At 41.1% G+C, this 18,054-nt stretch overlaps 3 protein-coding genes across 3 annotated transcripts; all 3 read left to right on the top strand.

Moving 5' to 3' along the window:
• The first annotated feature begins 1,910 nt into the window (after positions 1 to 1,910).
• On the top strand, positions 1,911 to 4,602 carry LOC103700831 (cytochrome P450 81Q32-like). The gene is made up of 2 exons (XM_008782709.6): positions 1,911 to 2,933; positions 3,741 to 4,602. Exons 1-2 carry the CDS (start codon positions 2,031 to 2,033, stop codon positions 4,353 to 4,355), a joined length of 1,518 nt encoding a protein of 505 aa, XP_008780931.3. The 5' UTR covers positions 1,911 to 2,030; the 3' UTR covers positions 4,356 to 4,602.
• Positions 4,603 to 6,608: 2,006 nt separating this feature from the next.
• LOC148715008 (uncharacterized) lies at positions 6,609 to 7,070 on the top strand. Its single transcript, XM_088712626.1, has one exon. The coding sequence runs from the start codon at positions 6,609 to 6,611 to the stop codon at positions 7,068 to 7,070; it is 462 nt and encodes a 153-aa protein (XP_088568752.1).
• A 5,101-nt stretch (positions 7,071 to 12,171) lies between these two features.
• Positions 12,172 to 16,292, top strand: LOC103700912 (cytochrome P450 81Q32-like). Its single transcript, XM_039114440.3, has 2 exons — positions 12,172 to 13,220; positions 15,352 to 16,292. The coding sequence occupies exons 1-2, from the start codon at positions 12,225 to 12,227 to the stop codon at positions 15,964 to 15,966; spliced, it is 1,611 nt and encodes a 536-aa protein (XP_038970368.2). The 5' UTR covers positions 12,172 to 12,224; the 3' UTR covers positions 15,967 to 16,292.
• The last annotated feature ends 1,762 nt before the right edge of the window (positions 16,293 to 18,054 follow it).

An 18,054-nucleotide genomic window follows, 5' to 3' on the forward strand; every position in this document is an offset into this window, starting at 1 on the left:
ATTTTCTAAGAATGGTTGTGTCCATGTTTTGGTTTATGTGGACGATATTGTTGTCACCGGTGACGATGCGCAAGCCATTACTCTTCTGAAGCAATTTCTCAATACTCGCTTTCACATGAAGGACTTGGGCACTTTAAAATATTTTCTAGGCATTGATGTTGCCCGCTCTACCAAAGGTATATTTCTCAATTAGCGAAAATATATACTTGACCTATTAGATGATGTCGGCATGCTTGGCACTCATCCCGTCGACTTTCCCATGGAGCAGAACTTGAAGCTTTCCGACACTGATGGCACGCCTATGTCAGATCCATCTCTTTATCGTCGTCTTGTTGGCCGGCTCATCTACCTGACAATTACTCGACCTAGCATTACTTATTCAGTTCCCATACTCAGTCAGTTTATGCATCGTCCGCTTCAGCCACACTACAGTGTTGCTCTTCGGCTTCTCCGATATCTCAAAAGATCTCCTGGCAAGGGTATTTTATTTCCATCTACTGGCTCTCTTTATATCACTGGCTATTGTGACTCTGATTGGGCTAGTTGTCCAATGACTAGGCGATTTACTAGTGGCTATACTACCATGCTTGGTTCCACACCACTTTCATGGAAAACAAAGAAACAAACAACAGTTGCCAGATCCTCCTGTGAAGCTGAATACCTCTCTATGGCTCTTCTTTGTTGTGAGTTCACTTGGCTTAAGTCCCTCCTCACATATCTTCGGATTCCTCATCATGAGCCTATCACTATTCATTGCGATAATCAATCTGCATTGCATATCGCTTCCAACCCAGTTTTCCATGAAAGAACGAAACATATCGAATTGGACTGTCATTTTGTCCATGAAAAGCTACACGCTGGTCTCATCAAACCATCATATTCGCCTACTAAAAGTCAACTAGCAGATGTGTTTACTAAAGTGCTTGGTCACGACAGATTCTTAAATATCATCTGCAAGTTAGGCATGTCTGACATATTTTCCTCTGTCCAACAACCTGCTCCAACTTGAGGGGGGGTATTGGACGATATCCCTGATTGGGCGGATGCGTGACGCATGGATCTATTTTTGGTGATTTACCTATTTGGTGTCTGGTGATTTTGGTGATTGTAATCAATATGATTGTTTTTCCTTTTACTTTGGCAACATAATAGGAATTGTTTTCTTGATTTATGGGAGCCGTTCCTTCTCCCTCTTTCCCTACTTTTGCCTATAAGAGAGAGGAGAACTATAGCCCTAAAAACATAATAAAAAAGTGTGAAGGATTTCTACTGTGGACGTAGGCTTACTACAGCCGAACCACATTATCTCTTGGTCTCTACTCTTCCTCTTTTCCTTCTCCTTTCTATTACAATCTTCTTTAGATTCTAACAGAAGTCATGATCCCTAATAATGATGCAAGTAGGCTACTTCATAAGGTGCATAAATATGCGATCATCTCTTGCCTCAGCCGCGCCGAAATCTAGGAAGCAAGAGAGAACCGGAATTCTACTTGGAATTCCACTTCATAAGGTGCATGGTCCTTCTGGAATCTGGACCCAGCTTCTGATTCTGCTTTTCCAGGCTAATGCTTATCCTCTTCGACCGCTTATCGTCTGGTCAACAACAGCGAACCAAAGCCAAGAACCCGACCACCCGTGCCCGTTATGAAGACATGCGACGTGTCTGGGGCTCGAGACCGCCAAGGTAGACCCAACGCCTCCAAACTCCATCGCGTAAGAGCCCGCGTCACGCTAATATTTTATTATTTCCTGGCAGTAAATCGTCCACCAGAATCACGCTGGTTGCTGCAGGCCTGCGTATGTGCTGACGTTTGCATGCAGAGTGTGACGTAACTTTCACAACGTGACCCAGGACCGGCCCCTAGGAATTTGCTCCCAAGCATACCGCTATATATAGGAATAGGATCATAGATATGATCATCAGGTGCACACGCCTCTCAAATCATCCCAATACAATATTACAATTCCTTTGGTTTTCGTACGAGAAAATCATTTACTCTTCTGGTCCCGGTTAACCGTTGGTCGTGGCCATGGAAACGCTGTCCTACATCTCCCTCACCCTTGCTCTCCTCCTCTTCATCAAACTTTTATTGTTCCCCAGGAATGGGAAAAACTTCCCTCCAAGCCCTCCGTCACTCCCCTTCATAGGTCACCTTTATCTCTTCAAGAATCCCCTCCATCGCGCCCTCGCTCGCGTTGCCGATCGTTATGGCTCCGTTCTCCTCCTCCATTTTGGCTCCCGCCCGGTCCTCGTCGTCTCCTCGCCCTCCGTGGCCCAGGAGTGCTTCACGACCAACGACGTCACTTTTGCCAACCGCGCCCACCTCCCCTCGTCAAAGCACATCAAGAATAGCAACATGAATCTTGGCTCCTCTGACTACGGGCCCTATTGGCGTAATCTCCGCCGCATCGCCACCGTCGACGTCCTCTCCAACCACCGCCTTCTCTCCTCCTCCGATGTAAGGGCTGCGGAGGTGCGACTCCTGGCCCGCCAACTCTTCCGAAAGTGTGGGGCCGGAGCGGAGGGGTTTGCGAAGGTGGAGTTGAAGTCGAGGCTTTTCGAGTTGGCGCTGAACGTGATGATGATGTTGATTGCTGGGAAGAGGTACTACATTGAGGAGGTGGAGGTCTCGCAGGAGGCGAGGCAGTTTAGGGAGACGGTGGAGGAAACCTTTATGCTTGGTGGTGCGACGAATCTACGGGATTTCTTGCCGGTGCTAAGGTGGTTCGATTACCAAATGAAGAAGAAGTTGGTGAGGTTGGAGAACGCGAGGAGTGAGTTCATGCAGAAACTGATAGATGGGGAAAGAAAGGAGTGCGAGGAGGACGGAGGAGAAACAAAGAAAAAGACAACTATGATTGCTCATCTGTTATCGTTGCAAAAGACGGATCCCGAGAACTATACCGACCAGACAATCAAAGGGCTTATCACGGTAAGTAGGCATGAGAAAAATCTCTCTTCCTCTAGCTGTAGGTTTATGAATGAACGCAAGAGAAAAAGAGAAAAACAGAATTTTTAAACAAATTTTTCGCATACATATCCTTGCAAATATGGATTATTCTGCACGACCATCTCGTGTTTTTGAAACGCTACTCCTTTCATTAGCATTTTGGCTGTCATTATGAATAAGCAGCGAGTCTACATGCCTTTTACCCTATTCGTAATCACTATTCTTGAAGAAGTTATACAAAAACAAAGTTATCTATATGTAGTACAAATTTAAGGCTAAATATTTTCAAATCTATTTATAATCGAAAAAGGTGATTTTCATTCTATGCTTAAAATTGTTATTTACCGATCATTTTGATTGTCAAAATTTTTATAGAAGCCAGACTCGTTGCTATATGCATGCACGTATGCATTGTTTTTTATATATTATTTTTTAATAATCACTATTTACAATGTATCCATCCATACATACATACATATGTGAAGCATAAATACATACATACATGCATAGATGTAAAAGCTTCTTTTTAAATTGATAATAGATAAATGCTTTCCCACTTTCATTTACTACTAGTCATTGTTTCTTCAAAAACGCTCGAGTACTAAATATAATTGCATTTACAAAAATGTATATGCACATAAAAGCTCGCTAAAGAGGACAATTTTAATTAAGAGTCCACTGAAGGTGGGAAGTGAGGGTTCACTTAAGAGTTTGCTTCATTTGGTACTTTGATTTCTCTGTCTCGATATGTAAAAATGTTGTGATGACTGACTCCATTCCTGCCTCCAGAGTTTATTCCTAGCAGGAACAGATACTTCATCTAGTACTATTGAATGGGCAATGTCACTCCTACTCAACAATCCAGAGAAATTGCAGAAGGCTCAGGCTGAGATTGATGAGCGTGTCGGAAACGAGCGCCTGCTAGAAGAATCGGATGTTTCTAATCTTCCATACCTCCACTGTATCATCAGGGAAACTCTTCGGATTTGCCCCGCTGGCCCACTCCTCCTGCCTCATGAATCAACAAACGAGTGTGTCGTCGGGGGCTTCAACGTTCCACGTGGAACCATGCTACTGGTTAATGCACACTACATTCATAGGGACCCTAAGGTGTGGGAGGAACCTACAAAGTTCAAGCCTGAGAGATTTGAGGATGGCGAGGATGAAGGGAAGCTGATGATCCCGTTTGGGATGGGAAGGAGGAGGTGCCCGGGGGAAGGCCTGGCGATGAGAGAGGTTGGCCTAACACTTGGGACCTTGATCCAATGCTTTGAGTGGAAGAGGGTGGGAGAAGAACAGGTGGACATGACCGAAGGTTCCGGGCTGACCATGCCCAAGGCCGTTCCACTAGAAGGAATGTATCGTCCACGCCGTGCCATGGTTCGCGTTCTTTCAGGACTTTGAGTCGTTGGGATGTACATTTTTGTGTGATTGATTCAGTATAGCCAAGTAGATTTATTTTATGTTTGATACTACGACTCCCTCGAGCCCGTGCCTGTACGGGAGATCTGTCAAGGGAAATAATAAAGGTATCTAATGCCACCTTTGATTTATGTACAACCTCGATCGTTGCCTCTTTTGTTGGGGCAAAAGATGGAGAAGGCTGAATAAAGGTTGTTCCTTCAGATTAATATATTGCCACGTTCTTTCATTTGACGGTTCCTGCAAAGATGATAAGATATTGTAGGTATAGTTGTTTCAGATCCCAGAGTCTCGAAGCTTTGACGGTGGACGACACACCAACTAGGTTAAAGCTACTAGCGATTCTTGAATCCCATTTTTTGCAATAATTACTTAAATATGTGCATGAATAATTTTTAAATCATTTGTACATATTAACTAAGTTAAAGCTACTAGCGATCGAGCTCAAATTTCATCGTTTGCAGTCAAACGGGAAGTTTTTTTTTCAGATAAGACTTTGACTGGACGTAGCTCTCTATTCGAGAAAAATCAGATAAAGCGAGAAAAGACAGAGTTGATGTGGAAATCGGAATCCACCTTCTCAAGATTTTTAGCTTTTTCTAGAAGATTTCTATTAGAAATATTTATTTTAGGAAAGAAAATCCTATTAGATTTAGAAAGAGAAATCTGACCCAAATTGTGTTAGGACGGATCTCATATTATAAATAGAGGCTATGTACTTTATTTTTTTAATCATTAATAAAAAGAATGTAGAACTTAAAGCCCTACTTTAGTTTCAAAGTGCAGGAAGAGATTTCCAAATTCAAAAGAAAATGGCAAAATAAGATTTATAGTGGTTACCTTGGATAGATGGCGCAATCCCTAGATTTGACGTTTCTCTAAAGTCAGAGACTTACTAGAACAACAAACATTGTTGGCCCTCAATCAAAAGAGAAATGTGTGAGAAAAAAGTAGTGAAGAGAGAGAGAGAGAGACTCGGTCTAGATCCAACCAGAGGCTTGGGCTTGATCTATTAGTGATAGAAAGAAATCAAGGGAGATGAGTATCTAGTCCACAAGTTAGGAAATGAGGAGAGAGAATATCAAGTGGAGGAGAGAGAAAGTCCATGGAGAGAGTCTATAGGGAAGAATAAAAGAAGACATGGTGGTTTGGGAGTGCCGTCCTTGGTGGCACGATTCGGTTATGCGGTTGGCAGCTAGTCTCATACTGGAGCCCGAGAGTATATGGTCCTCCCTGATGAGGGCTAAGTACGGTGCACTGACGGTTGGTGTTAGGGCGGGGCGGATCCATTCCCCCATCTGGAGGGAGATCAGTGCTAGGGCTTCATTAGTGCTTCCGGCGATCCGGTGGGCTATCGGGGATGGCATGTCGGTGGATGTTCTTGAGGATAGCTGGGTGACCGAGTTACCGATTAGCAGACTGCCGGCCATGGTGGATACGGGTAGGCTGATGGGACGGCGGGTTAGTGACTTACTGGTCCCAGAGGAGGGGAGATGGGATGAGGTGTTTGTTCGGGAGGCTTTTGGGGAGCACTTGGCGGAGAGGATTTTGGCTTTACCGATCCCGTTCCGGGCGGAGCCTGACAGATTGGTATGGTTTCCGACAGGCCGGACGAGGGTGCGTGCCAGGGATATCCATGAGTGGACCAGTAGGGAGCCGGAGAGGCGGATTGATGGCAGATGGATATGGAGGATGAGGGTGCACCCCCGGGTGGCGCTTTTTCTATGAAAGGTGGCCTGGGGCTGCCTTCCAACTAGGAGTGTGTTGGCCAGACGGGGGATGAGGATGGGATCCCTATGTGAGATGTGCCTGGATGCTGAGGAGACTATTGGCCATGTGCTGCTTCGATGCCCGATAGCAGTGCAGTGTTGGAGATTAGCCTCGGCGCTACTTCCTCCCTTGTGGGAGTCGGTGGAGGATCTGCTGCGGTACTTGCGTGAGGCTACTCGGAGGCCGGGGGTTGCCGAGACAGGGTCCATAGTGGCGTACCTAGCCTATCATATATGGCTGGCTAGGAACGACCGTCTCTTCGAGGGAGGGCGGTTACCCCCACGGGTTGTGATGGAGAGAGCACTGAGGCAGGCAGCGGAGACATCTATGTTGGCCACGTCGGCTCCACTTGGGAGGTCTAGGGACATCTGGGGTACCTGCTCTGCTGTTTCAGCGTCCAGGTTTCGTGTCTTTTCTTGGGTACCCCCACCCCCTGGCTATCTTAAGGTGAATTTCGATGGTGGTATGGCGGAGGATGGTGCATCAGGGGGTGTGGGTTTCGTGATCAGGGACCATCGTGGCACACTCATTGCGGCTGGAGGACGGAGTATCTTTGGCTGTTCGGTGGTGGGAGCAGAGGTGCAGGCTGCTTGGGAGGGACTTCTGGTCGCGAGACGGGTCCTGGGGGCCGACAGACTTGTTCTTGAGGGTGATTGCTCGACAGTGATTGACTGGATACGAGGTGTGGACATGTATGGGGATGGTCACCCGCTGATACGGGATATACGCAGTCTGGTTCGAGAACTGATTTCATGTCAGATCGCCCATGCCTATCGAGAGGCGAACAGTGCAGCAGACTGGGTCGCCTCCTATGTTGTCCGGCATACTGGGGAGGCCCTTTGGTCTGGATTAGAGGGTGTTCCACATGCTTTATTTTGTCTTCTTTTCTTTGATATGTCTGGATGTATCCACGTTAGAGGTATATGAATGAAATACCGTTTTGACCAAAAAAAAAAAGAAGAAAAGAAGAAAATAGGAAGAAAAAGAGAGAAAATAAGAAGAAGAACACGAAGGGAAAAGACAAAACAAGGAAAGAGGAGGTGCTAAGGGTTTGATGGTGGTCTGGCGAGGCATGGTAATAAGGACAAAGACGCGACGATGGTGGCGATGATGGCTTGTCACGGTGGTGAGCATTAGAGAATAGGGCCGAATAGGATCTTGAGTTGGCTACAAATTAGAGCAAATAGGGCTCAGCTTAAAGAAGAGGAGGGTTGAAAGTCTCACTGGCACTGGGAGAGGCTGGGGAAACATGGTCAGAGGCAGCAACTTCAAAGAAGAGTGGGTGGAGCTCAAAATAGAGGAGGCAAAAAATTAGGTGTCTTTTGGGTGGCAGCGGACGGTGCGAGGGCTCTACAACCACCTTAGAGGAGGAAGATGAAGGGGGAAGGAGTCGGGGGCTTGATGATGATCGATCGCAGGGAGGTATAGGAGAGTAAATAGAGGGATTTTTGAAAGAGATGAACTCAACAAGAAAAAAGTTTAACGAGAGGGGCAATGTCGGCAGATCGTTAGTTAGGAGCAACCCCAATGGCCAAGCGATTGTTTTGTACTGATCTCATCGTGTCTGCACCAGACACTGCTTTATAGTAGCCTTATCTTCTCTGTCGAGGCTCAAGCAGAGGGTCGCATTCATGATCCTTGGTTTCAAGCCCTAATTTTTTTCTTCTAAAATTTCAGTTAAAGTTGTTAATCGATTTGCCAATTTCTCTTAGGGTGAAGTCAGCAAATCATTTGCCATCTGTACATTATTGTATAACTAATAGTTTTCATTGTTAACTATTTATTGGTTATTTTGTGATAAATTAGTATCATTGCAATCTAATTAGGATTTTTTGCAATGATAACATTTCATCACTAAATATGTATTTTTTTTAAAAGATATCATATATATTTAAAAAAATTTAGAAGTAATTTAAGTTTCAATTATATATATTGACTATTATATATTCTATTTGTACTTAACAAGTTTTAATAGGTTAAAGATGCTAGTTTCAACATCATTTAGCCAAGCCTATTTATTGAGCAAGTTGCATGTTCAGTCAAATCAATAGTTGGAGAATTGTAGGTTAGGTTCAGCTTGGGATTTTTAATATATTTCATAATAGTTTTATATAAGTTAGTGATTATTAATTGACTAAAAGTATATTACAAATAATTTATTAATATAAGTGTATATAATATCTTTTACCTACTCTTATAAAAAAATAAACTTTAATTGTTATTGGGTATGAGAGGGAGAGTAAATCTAATAAAATTGTTTATATATTATATTTTTATCTAAAATTTTTTGATTGGTTAGATAAGTTATTTTTAACTTGATTTGTTCTAATTCTTTTAATGAACACATTATATAAATCAAAATAGTTTAACCATTAGACAAAATTAGTTCTCAATACAAAATTCACTATCAGAGGCATGCTGCCCTGTTAGGAGCATCCTTGTGTAGCCCTGTTCTTCTGAAAGGTGGCTTGGGGGTGTTTACTTACCAGTGGTGTGCTGGTGTGGTGGGTAGTGAGGATCCCTTCAACTTGTGCGGTCTGTCCAGAGGTGGAGGAGTCTATCTACCATGTTCTCATCAAATATCCGCGACAGCGATGGACGTCCATTGAGGACTTCCTATGCTTCCTGGAGGCCTTAGTGCGGGGACCCGAGCTTAAGGAGAGGGGACGCATGCTGCCTACCTGACCTGTTGGTTAGATTGAAATGCACGAATCTTCGAGGATGGTAGCTCTCATCTAAGGGTGGTGACGGACAGAGCTCTACTGTATGCAGCGAAGATTCTCGGCACTATTGAGGCATCGCTTATTGGGTTGGCTAGAGAAATTTGGAGCCCTCATTATGCTCTTGCAACGTCCAGGAGTGTATTTGTTTTCTAGGTGCCCCCACCCTTAACTTTCTCAAGGTGAACTTCGATGGCAGCATGGGTAAGAGAGGAAGTTATAGAGGCATGGAATTCGTTATCAGATATCACAACTGGTGGCGACGGAGGGTCGGCGGATCTTCGACAGGTCTGTTGTTTGCACCAAGCTTAGATATGCATAGGAGGGCATTGCCTATGTGAGGCTGGTGCTGGGCATTGCATCCTCCTCAAGGGGAACTCGACCATAGTGATCGAGTGGGTTTGGGCTCGGAGATGCGCTGTTGGGGAGAGGCCGCTGCCCCATGACATCCGTAGACTATTGGAAGAGTGTGGCTTTCATCAGGCTATACATGTATACATAGAGGCAAACGGTGCAACAGATTGAGTTGCCTCCTTTGCAACTCACCACTCCAAAAATTTTATCTAGACGAACCATGTGTAATTGCATGAGCCTTTGTATAATCTTTTATTTTTTGATCTTGTTAGCCGCATTCACACCCATTGTGTGTAAGCCACCGTTGTACCAAAAAAAATACAAAATTCACTATCAATATTGCATGCAGCACCCCAAAACCAATAATGGTCTAGGTCATAGTTAGCAAAAAGTTGCATGGAAACCGATTTAACCAAGAATATGGATTACTAATCCAACCTCATTTGTACTAAAAATATATAAAAAGTTTTAAAAAATATATAAAAATATATAACAGAAAGTATTAAAATATTCTATATCAAATACCGTTACTTTTTAATTACAACATTAAGAAAAAGAATCCTGCATTATCTACCTTTAAAGGACTTAAAAAAATACATATACGATTGCAGAAATATATTAAAATTATTGATTTTCTAAAATATTTTAAATGGAAAGGTTTTAAAAATATTATAAAGAATAAAATAAATTAATTTATTTTTATTTTCTATTAAAAAGAAAATGAATGAATTTGATGTGGAAATAATAAATTATTAAAAAAATTATAATATATTTAAAATAAATATATTTTATAATATAAATAAGTTTTGAATAAGTATTATAAACCATAACTTAATACTAGAAGTTAATGTTGTCAAAGTGGTTGAAAAGTTAAAATACATGCTACAAGTGGTTTCTTTTTTTTGTTCAATCATCCATCTTTGATTTTTAATACTTGCATGCATAAGGGGATGAATAACTAGGCTCTCCATGTACTCTATGAAGGAGCCAAACTCTATGCTGGAATATGTGTTGAAGTGGCTTTATGCCCAAATACTGTGACCATTTGTAATGCATACGTGTATACATATAGTTGACCAATTAAATAATTTTTATTATATTTTAAACCTCTATATATATATATATATATATATATATATATATATATATATATATATATATATATATATATATATGGTAGCCTATCCGGCACAAAAATTACATTAAAGACGTGCAAAAGAAGAAGAAAAAAGATAAATTATGCATCAGGTTGATTGCATTACAAAAATCAAGAAATTAAGGAAACATGATCCCCGCAAGTTGTGCGTTTGCATTATAAAAATTAAAATTCGAGGTGTTGCAAGCGCACGGTCAACTAGTCCGGTGCGCATCTAGACCACTCAAATTTATTTTTATTTTTTTTCCTTAAATGGAAAATGGGTTTTGCAGTCACCATCCAAATTGCTTTGTTATTTTTGGTTCTTTAAAATGGAAAAGGGATTTGCAAACACCACCAAATTTGTTGACTTTATCGACCAACCCAGCTGGCATCCACTAATTTATGAGGAAAAATTGCATCACTTTAGTTCGCCTTTTACCTAGTTATGTTGAAAGCGATGAGAATTCTAAACAAGTCTGCACTTGCATTGAAAGCAATTTAGCTCTTATCAAAAAAAGAAGCAATTTAGCAATCTGAACGTAGGACAGAAATTAAAAAGCTGCTATGACTCTTCCCCCGGCTTGAACATGCTTATCCCAGTCCACGGTAATAAAAATCAAATAGATAAGCAGTCCTTATCAACTTGCATCCCTGCTTACGTTATTCGCCAGAACGCGATCGACGGCCGTGCCGCAGGCCAAGGGCTTTTTAGAAATATTAGTATGTCAACGACTCGATACGTGCACGTGGTTTTTGGATTGTTTGGTTCTGAAAAATCTCAGAGAGGTGATTAGATTATCTGTAACGCTTCCCATATTCTCTAAAAAAATTTAAAAATTTATAGTTTATATTGTTTGATAAATAGTTTTTATAAATTCTATTTTTGCTTGATTAAATGGTCAAGCAAGCTATGTTTTATCTTTAAGAATTAAATCTGTATTTTATATTTCTGAAAATAAGTTATTTTGAACATACAACCTATTTTCGAAAAGATCCTGTAGCTTAAAAAATAATTTTGTATCTATATATTCAGCATAGCTATAATCTAATCTACCCTGCCAATAGGGCTTATAGGTTAGCCCCATCAACTTATAATCTAAAAAGCTAATTTTGACATGCACTACTAATGATTAAAATAGTAGTATTCGGGCGACATCTATTATTTATAATTTTCTATCAGATCCATACCACTAAATTATATAGCCATACCAAATATTGGACCTAGTACCAGTTTGAAAAGTATACTTTGAAAAAAAAAATTAATCTTTAATATTTAATAGGAATGAAAATTTTCTTATGTTATTATATCTGATTTGTTATCCGTGCTCTGGTCCACTCTGCAGTGTTTCGCCGTTAATTAGGCTGATGCCCCACACGCACACGAAAAGAACACATCAGACCAAATTACATAGAATAAACAGAGAAAACTAGTCCCTGTAGTTCAGTGCCACACCCTCAACAAGCTTAACAACCCTTCACCAAAAACCACATCCAACTTTCGACAATGAGAGCCATTTATGTTGAAATAAGTACAACATTAATCTACTACACAATCAAATAGGTAACGCATGAGTCCTCGTCAGCACGCGTCAGCGCTAACGTTTTTTTGCTAGAACCAGCGCTGACGTTCGCACATACAAATTGTCCCATACTCCCATGACAATATCCCCACCGAATCTCGATGCATAAACTAGATGGCTTCCAATTATATAATTTTTGATAATCAAATAATTTAAAAATAATATATTGCACCAAACGACTTAGATCATCATATGATTTTTGTTAAATCTAAGACAGTAACCAAATTCACTCAAGTGTAACCCGATCTTTCTCTCTCGTTTTTTTTTATTTATTTTTTGTACATTGCATATGGCCGGTGTATGTACATATATCCCGTCAATGGCTGGAGCTCTTCCTCACCCACTGCAAGCCATTGTAATCTCCACCATGGAAACAATCTCCTACATCTCCCTCTTCCTTTCTCTTCTCATCCTCTTCGTCATCAAACTCCTCTTCTTCTCCGAGAAGAAGAAGAACCTCCCACCAAGCCCTCCCTCCCTCCCCTTCCTCGGCCACCTCCATCTATTGAAGAAACCCCTCCACCTCACCCTCGCCCGGCTCTCCGACCTCCACGGTCCCATCCTCCGCCTCCACTTCGGCTCCCGCCTAGTCCTCGTCGTCTCCTCCCCTTCCGCCGTCGACGAGTGCCTCACTAAGAACGACATCACATTCGCCAACCGTCCTCGCCTCCCGTCCTTGAAGCCGATAAGCTACAACTACACCTCCATCGGCGGCGCTAGCTATGGGCCCCACTGGCGCAACCTTCGCCGCATCACCACCGTCGAGCTCCTCTCCACCCACCGCCTCCAATCCTTGTCCGACATCCGAGCCGACGAGGTCCAGGCCACGGTTAGACAGCTCTTTCGAGACTGCAGGAAGGCCTCCTCGGCGGAGGGCTTTTCGAAGGTGGAGCTCAAGTCAAGGCTGTTCGCACTTTTTATGAACGTGCTCATGAGGATGATCACAGGGAAGAGGTACTACGGGGAGGAGGAAGGGGAGGGTGGGGTCTCCGAGGAGGCGAGACGTTTCAGGGGGCTAGTCGAGGAAGGTGCCTCCTTGATCGGAGCATCAAATCTTGGCGACTTCTTTCCGGTGCTGAGGTGGGTTGATTACAAGGGAGTTAACAAGAGGTTGGTGACGGTGCAGAAAGGAAGGGATGAGTTCATGCAGAGACTGATAGATGAGCATAGGAGCAAAAGCAAGGATGAAGGGGTGGAGAAGAAGACCATGATGGGTGTATTGCTATCGCTACAGAAGACGGATCCCGAGTACTACACCGACCAGATGATCAAATCTCTTGGCGCGGTAAGTTTTCCTGCCTTGTCCAGATATCTATCCATTATTTTGGTCTCTGTGGATCCAAATCTATAAAATAAGTCCAGTCCGATTTAGATGTCACCATTTGCTGCAATTGTGGGATAAAGGAACGGTTCCTTGTCGTTTTTCCACTTCAGAAGTGTGATGCAGGGATCCATTATCGCGGGTGGCTGTGGCTCCCACTTACTAGCATGAGTTGACGTGGCACATGATCCCACATCCACCGCCATTTCCCAAATTAATTATTTGGCCGGTGGGTTAAATTTTTTTCAATCATAATCTATTATAATTATAAGAAAACTTATGGTGCTACTTTTCAGGTTGAATCATTTATACTTAGATTTCAAAAAATTAAAAATATTGATTAGCCACCAAAATTTTAAATTTATTATAATGTGGCCTAGCAATCTATCTCCATTATAAAATATTATCATATTGGGATCTCCTAATAACTATTTTTTTGTAAAATTTCAAAACTGTCATTCCTACTAATTTAGCAAAAGACTTTTGTTTTGGGCGCAAATTGAAAGGAAGAGGAAGAAGAGTCATATGGATAGAGCGCTTAAGATCTTTGGAAGTAGATGGATGATAAAAGGCTAATTGCTTTAAGATCCATGCAATTAGACGAATGATAGAGGATGGAATGCTTTGAAATCTATGCATGAAGATGAATGATAAAGGACATGATGCTTTGAGATCTATGCAAACGGATGAATGACAGAGGATGAAATGAATTGAAATTTGTGCAGGTAGATAAATGATAGAAAATGGAGTGCTTTGAAATCTATACAGACAGATGGATGATAGAGGATGAAGCACTTTAAGATCAGTGCAGGAGGATGAATGATAGAGAATATAGTGTTTTAAAATCTGGACATGTGAATGGATGATAGAGGATGGAGTGCTTTAGGATCTATGTAGACAGATGCATGATAAGAGGTGAAGCATTTTAAGATCAATGCAGGCTGATGAATGATAGAGGATATAGCGCTTTAAGAACTGTGCAAAAGGATGGATGATAGAGGATGAAGCGCTTTGAGATCTATACAGGTGAATGGATGATACATTGAGTGTTTTGAGATCTATGCAAGTGGATGGATGACAGAAGATGGAGCGCTTTGAAATTTATGCAAGCAGATGGATGATGAAGGATGGAGTGCTTAGAGATCTGTGTGGAGATGGATGATAAAGGATGGAGCACTTTGAGATATGTGCATGTAGGTAAATGATAGAGGATAAAGTGCTTCAAGATTGCATGAAGGCCACGATCTTATCTCTCTAAATCAAGAATATTTTTGTCTTTCTTCTCACTACATTAATGGTGTGAGTATCAAGATAGATAGCTTGGCTATATTGCAATAAAAATAAAATTTTGGTGGCTAGTTGAAACTTTTTAAATTTTTTATGTCTAAGTATAATTGGACCAAATTTGAAAAAGTGTCTTTGTAATTTTTTCTAATTATAATTGTCTAGTTCTCCACAATCTAGTTCTCCACAAACTATCTTGGGTCTATTTACTGATATATATTTATCAAGTATTTTTGTCGAGGACCACCTTTGATGTTGTTTACGATTTTTCCGTTTTCTTCCCCGCAACCCTTTTCCTTTCTCACATTCTGCGAGACAAATTAAGCCTCTTAATATCTTCATTTCTTATTTGCTTTCATGTACTTCTCTGCCCCACTTAATTTCCTTTCATGTACTTTTCTTATTACCTAATACTTTGAGCCATACAATATTACAAGCCTTGTCACGATTCTATTGATTTCTTTCTTAAATTTCCAAAGTATGGGCATATTATATAATATTCCAAAGATATCTTTTCATGCTATCCAATTTGCTCTAATTCTATTAGATATATTTTCATCCATCTTCCTATTATTTTTTATAATAAATCTTAAATAATGAAATTGGTCACTCTATAATATCTCCTAAATATCAACTGTAAGAAGGTGCCAAACCTACATTGGCTTTTAGTTTCTCTTTATCTACAACGAATGTCCATTAATATTGCAGCCAAGTTAAATTCGACCCAATTATATAGCAGTTTATTTTACATCTAAACTTTCATGCTAAAAAATGTCACTCAAATTCACAATGTAGCACTTTTCTTTGGCAGAGTTTATTAGCAGCAGGCACAGATACTTCATCTGATACAGTTGAATGGGCCATGTCTCTCCTACTAAACAACCCGCAGACACTGAAAAAGGCCGGGGAAGAGATAGATGCCTGTGTGGGAAAAGGTCGCCTGCTAGAGGAGGCAGATTTTTCTAACCTTCCATACCTCCAGTGCGTCATCACTGAAACTCTTCGGTTGTACCCAACGACCCCACTCCTGCTGCCTCATGAATCATCCCAAGAGTGCAGTGTGGGAGGCTTTCATATTCCACACGGAATGATGCTGCTGGTCAATGCATACTCAGTTCACAGGGACCCCAAGGTATGGGAGGAGCCTACAAGGTTCATGCCGGAAAGATTTGAGGGTGGAAAAGGGGAAGGGAAGTTGATGATCCCCTTTGGGATGGGAAGGAGAAGGTGCCCGGGTGAAGGCCTTGCAGTGAGGGTGGTTAGCCTAGCATTAGGAGCCTTGATACAGTGCTTTGAGTGGGAAAGAACTGGAAAGGAAGAGGTGGACATGACAGAAGGCTCAGGTCTAACTCTGCCCAAGGCTATTCCTCTAGAGGCCATGTATCGGCCACACCAAAGCATGCTGGATACTCTCAAGAAACTCTGAATCATTTCTGCATGATTTAATCAAGGATTAGCTATAAATACTAGTTGACAGTTCGACTGAAATCTTTTAGATAAGTATTTTGATAGTGACTATGTATTGTTGATTTATGTTTAGTGTATTGTTTTAAGTGGTCAGTTATTACCATGTATGTGTTTTTCCTTTTTTTTGTTGGGATGTTTGTTACTTGTTGATTTAGTCTTCCTACCACGTTATAGCAGTTACGAAACATGGGCTATGTTATTGCTTCCAGTTTTATTTTCAGTTCTCTGTAAGGCTATTTAACAGCTAAGTTTGTTATTTAATATTATCAAGACGATTTCCTCCAATATTCTATCTGTGCAAATTCTTCAATCTATATTTCTTTACATGTAAAAGTCTGAATAGGAGATGTTGGTACTTTCTGTCTTAATTGGTATGCAAGTAGTTCCTGATTTAAACTCATCTACCCCAGAAAAGATGTAAATTTACTGTTCATTTTTCTTTCTGAACACAGTTTGCACTCTCTCTTGCGAAGAGAACAGTCGATGTCCAGACTCTTGCGAATAGAAATCTAAGCAGATATGGAATTTCATACTTGGTAGCACTAGAAAGCTCTTTTTCTATGTTGGAGATACTAAGAGAAGCTATCTAAGAACTTTTATACTTCGGTTGCTGATTTGCTGATGATGTTCAAAGCTAACAAGTTAATTAATAAAACTTATGCTAGTTAACATCTTTTATAAGCGAACAAAGATAGGTGGATTGTAATGTATTTTTAAATTTTGAAACAACAAATTATGATTTTACAAATTTATATGTTTGGTTCTGCAGTCAGATCCAAAAGTTTATAATATAATGGAATTAGATATTTTTATTCTTGTAGACCTTTCTTATGTCCAATTCTCTTGTTAATTTTCATTCTAGATTTTTATCTATCTGACGACCAGACGCCTTATGTCAAGGGTTTCGAGTGATGGTACGGCACCAGTGATACCAGTATTTACAGTGCGTTGGTGCCACCAAGGCATTTTGAGTACCACTTCCTGCTGCTAAAGTAGATATGAAAACTCACCATAAAAGAATATATAGCATCCAACATGATCAGTCTTAACCAACCCATTTAACTAATTCACACTTTAACTTGGATAGTTCAAATTTGAATGCGTACGGTTAATCAACTTAGTACTATTTGGATAGTTAAAATTTGAACGCATACGGTCAGTCAACTTAGTGCTAATCCGTAGGGTTGGAAACCCGAAATTGTGTAAAATTCAAATAGGTCAGGTCGGGTCTGAATTCATAAACCCAGACCCGATTCAAAAAATAAAACGAATTTAATTTTGGAACCTAACCCGACCCCGTGGGTCCTCCAAAATGAGTCGGGTCATGGGTCAACTCGACCTATTTATAGCCTTAGCCACCATAGACATCAACATGAGCTCTTCAAATGAAGATTTCATTTTGGCCTGCATCCTCCCTTCAGCTTGCCTCTTCGCCCTCAATCACTTCGAAGAGGCCGCACCCCCACCAATCCTTCTCCCCGCCACCCTTCTCGACACTCTTGTCGTCCTCCGATAATCCTTCTCCGCTGTTTTTCCTTTCTCTCTCCTTCTACCACTGCACCACTGCCTTGTTGCCACATCCACCACCATCGTGAAACCACGAATCACGTTGACCTTCTCTCCATTGCGCTGGTAATTTCCTCGATCTTTTGGAGAGGATCTTTTGGAGAGGAGTAGAGAGGAGATGAGGATGGTCGGGAATTCGGGTATGAAGCCCATAGCATCAGGTACACAGTGCATCCTGTGAGTACAAAGATATATAAAAATTTGAATAATATATTTTGGTGGAATAACATGAAGAGAGATTGCACAGTTTATAGCATAATGTTTGACTTGTCAGAGGGTTAAAGTGGAACATCAGAGACCGGTAGGATTGTTGCATTCTCTTTCAATTTCTGAATGAAAGTGGGAACACATCACAATGAACTTCATCTCTAAGTTACCTCGTATTCCTAAGGGTTATGATGCCATATAGGTAACTATAGAGAAATTGACAAAATCAGCTCACTTTTTGGCATTAAAAATAGGAATGATACTAAAAAAGTTT

This window comes from Phoenix dactylifera, chromosome 1, assembly GCF_051530095.1.
Source record: "Phoenix dactylifera cultivar Ajwa chromosome 1, Ajwa_hap1_PhDact_Kaust_v1.1, whole genome shotgun sequence".
Classification (NCBI taxonomy): domain Eukaryota; kingdom Viridiplantae; phylum Streptophyta; class Magnoliopsida; order Arecales; family Arecaceae; genus Phoenix; species Phoenix dactylifera.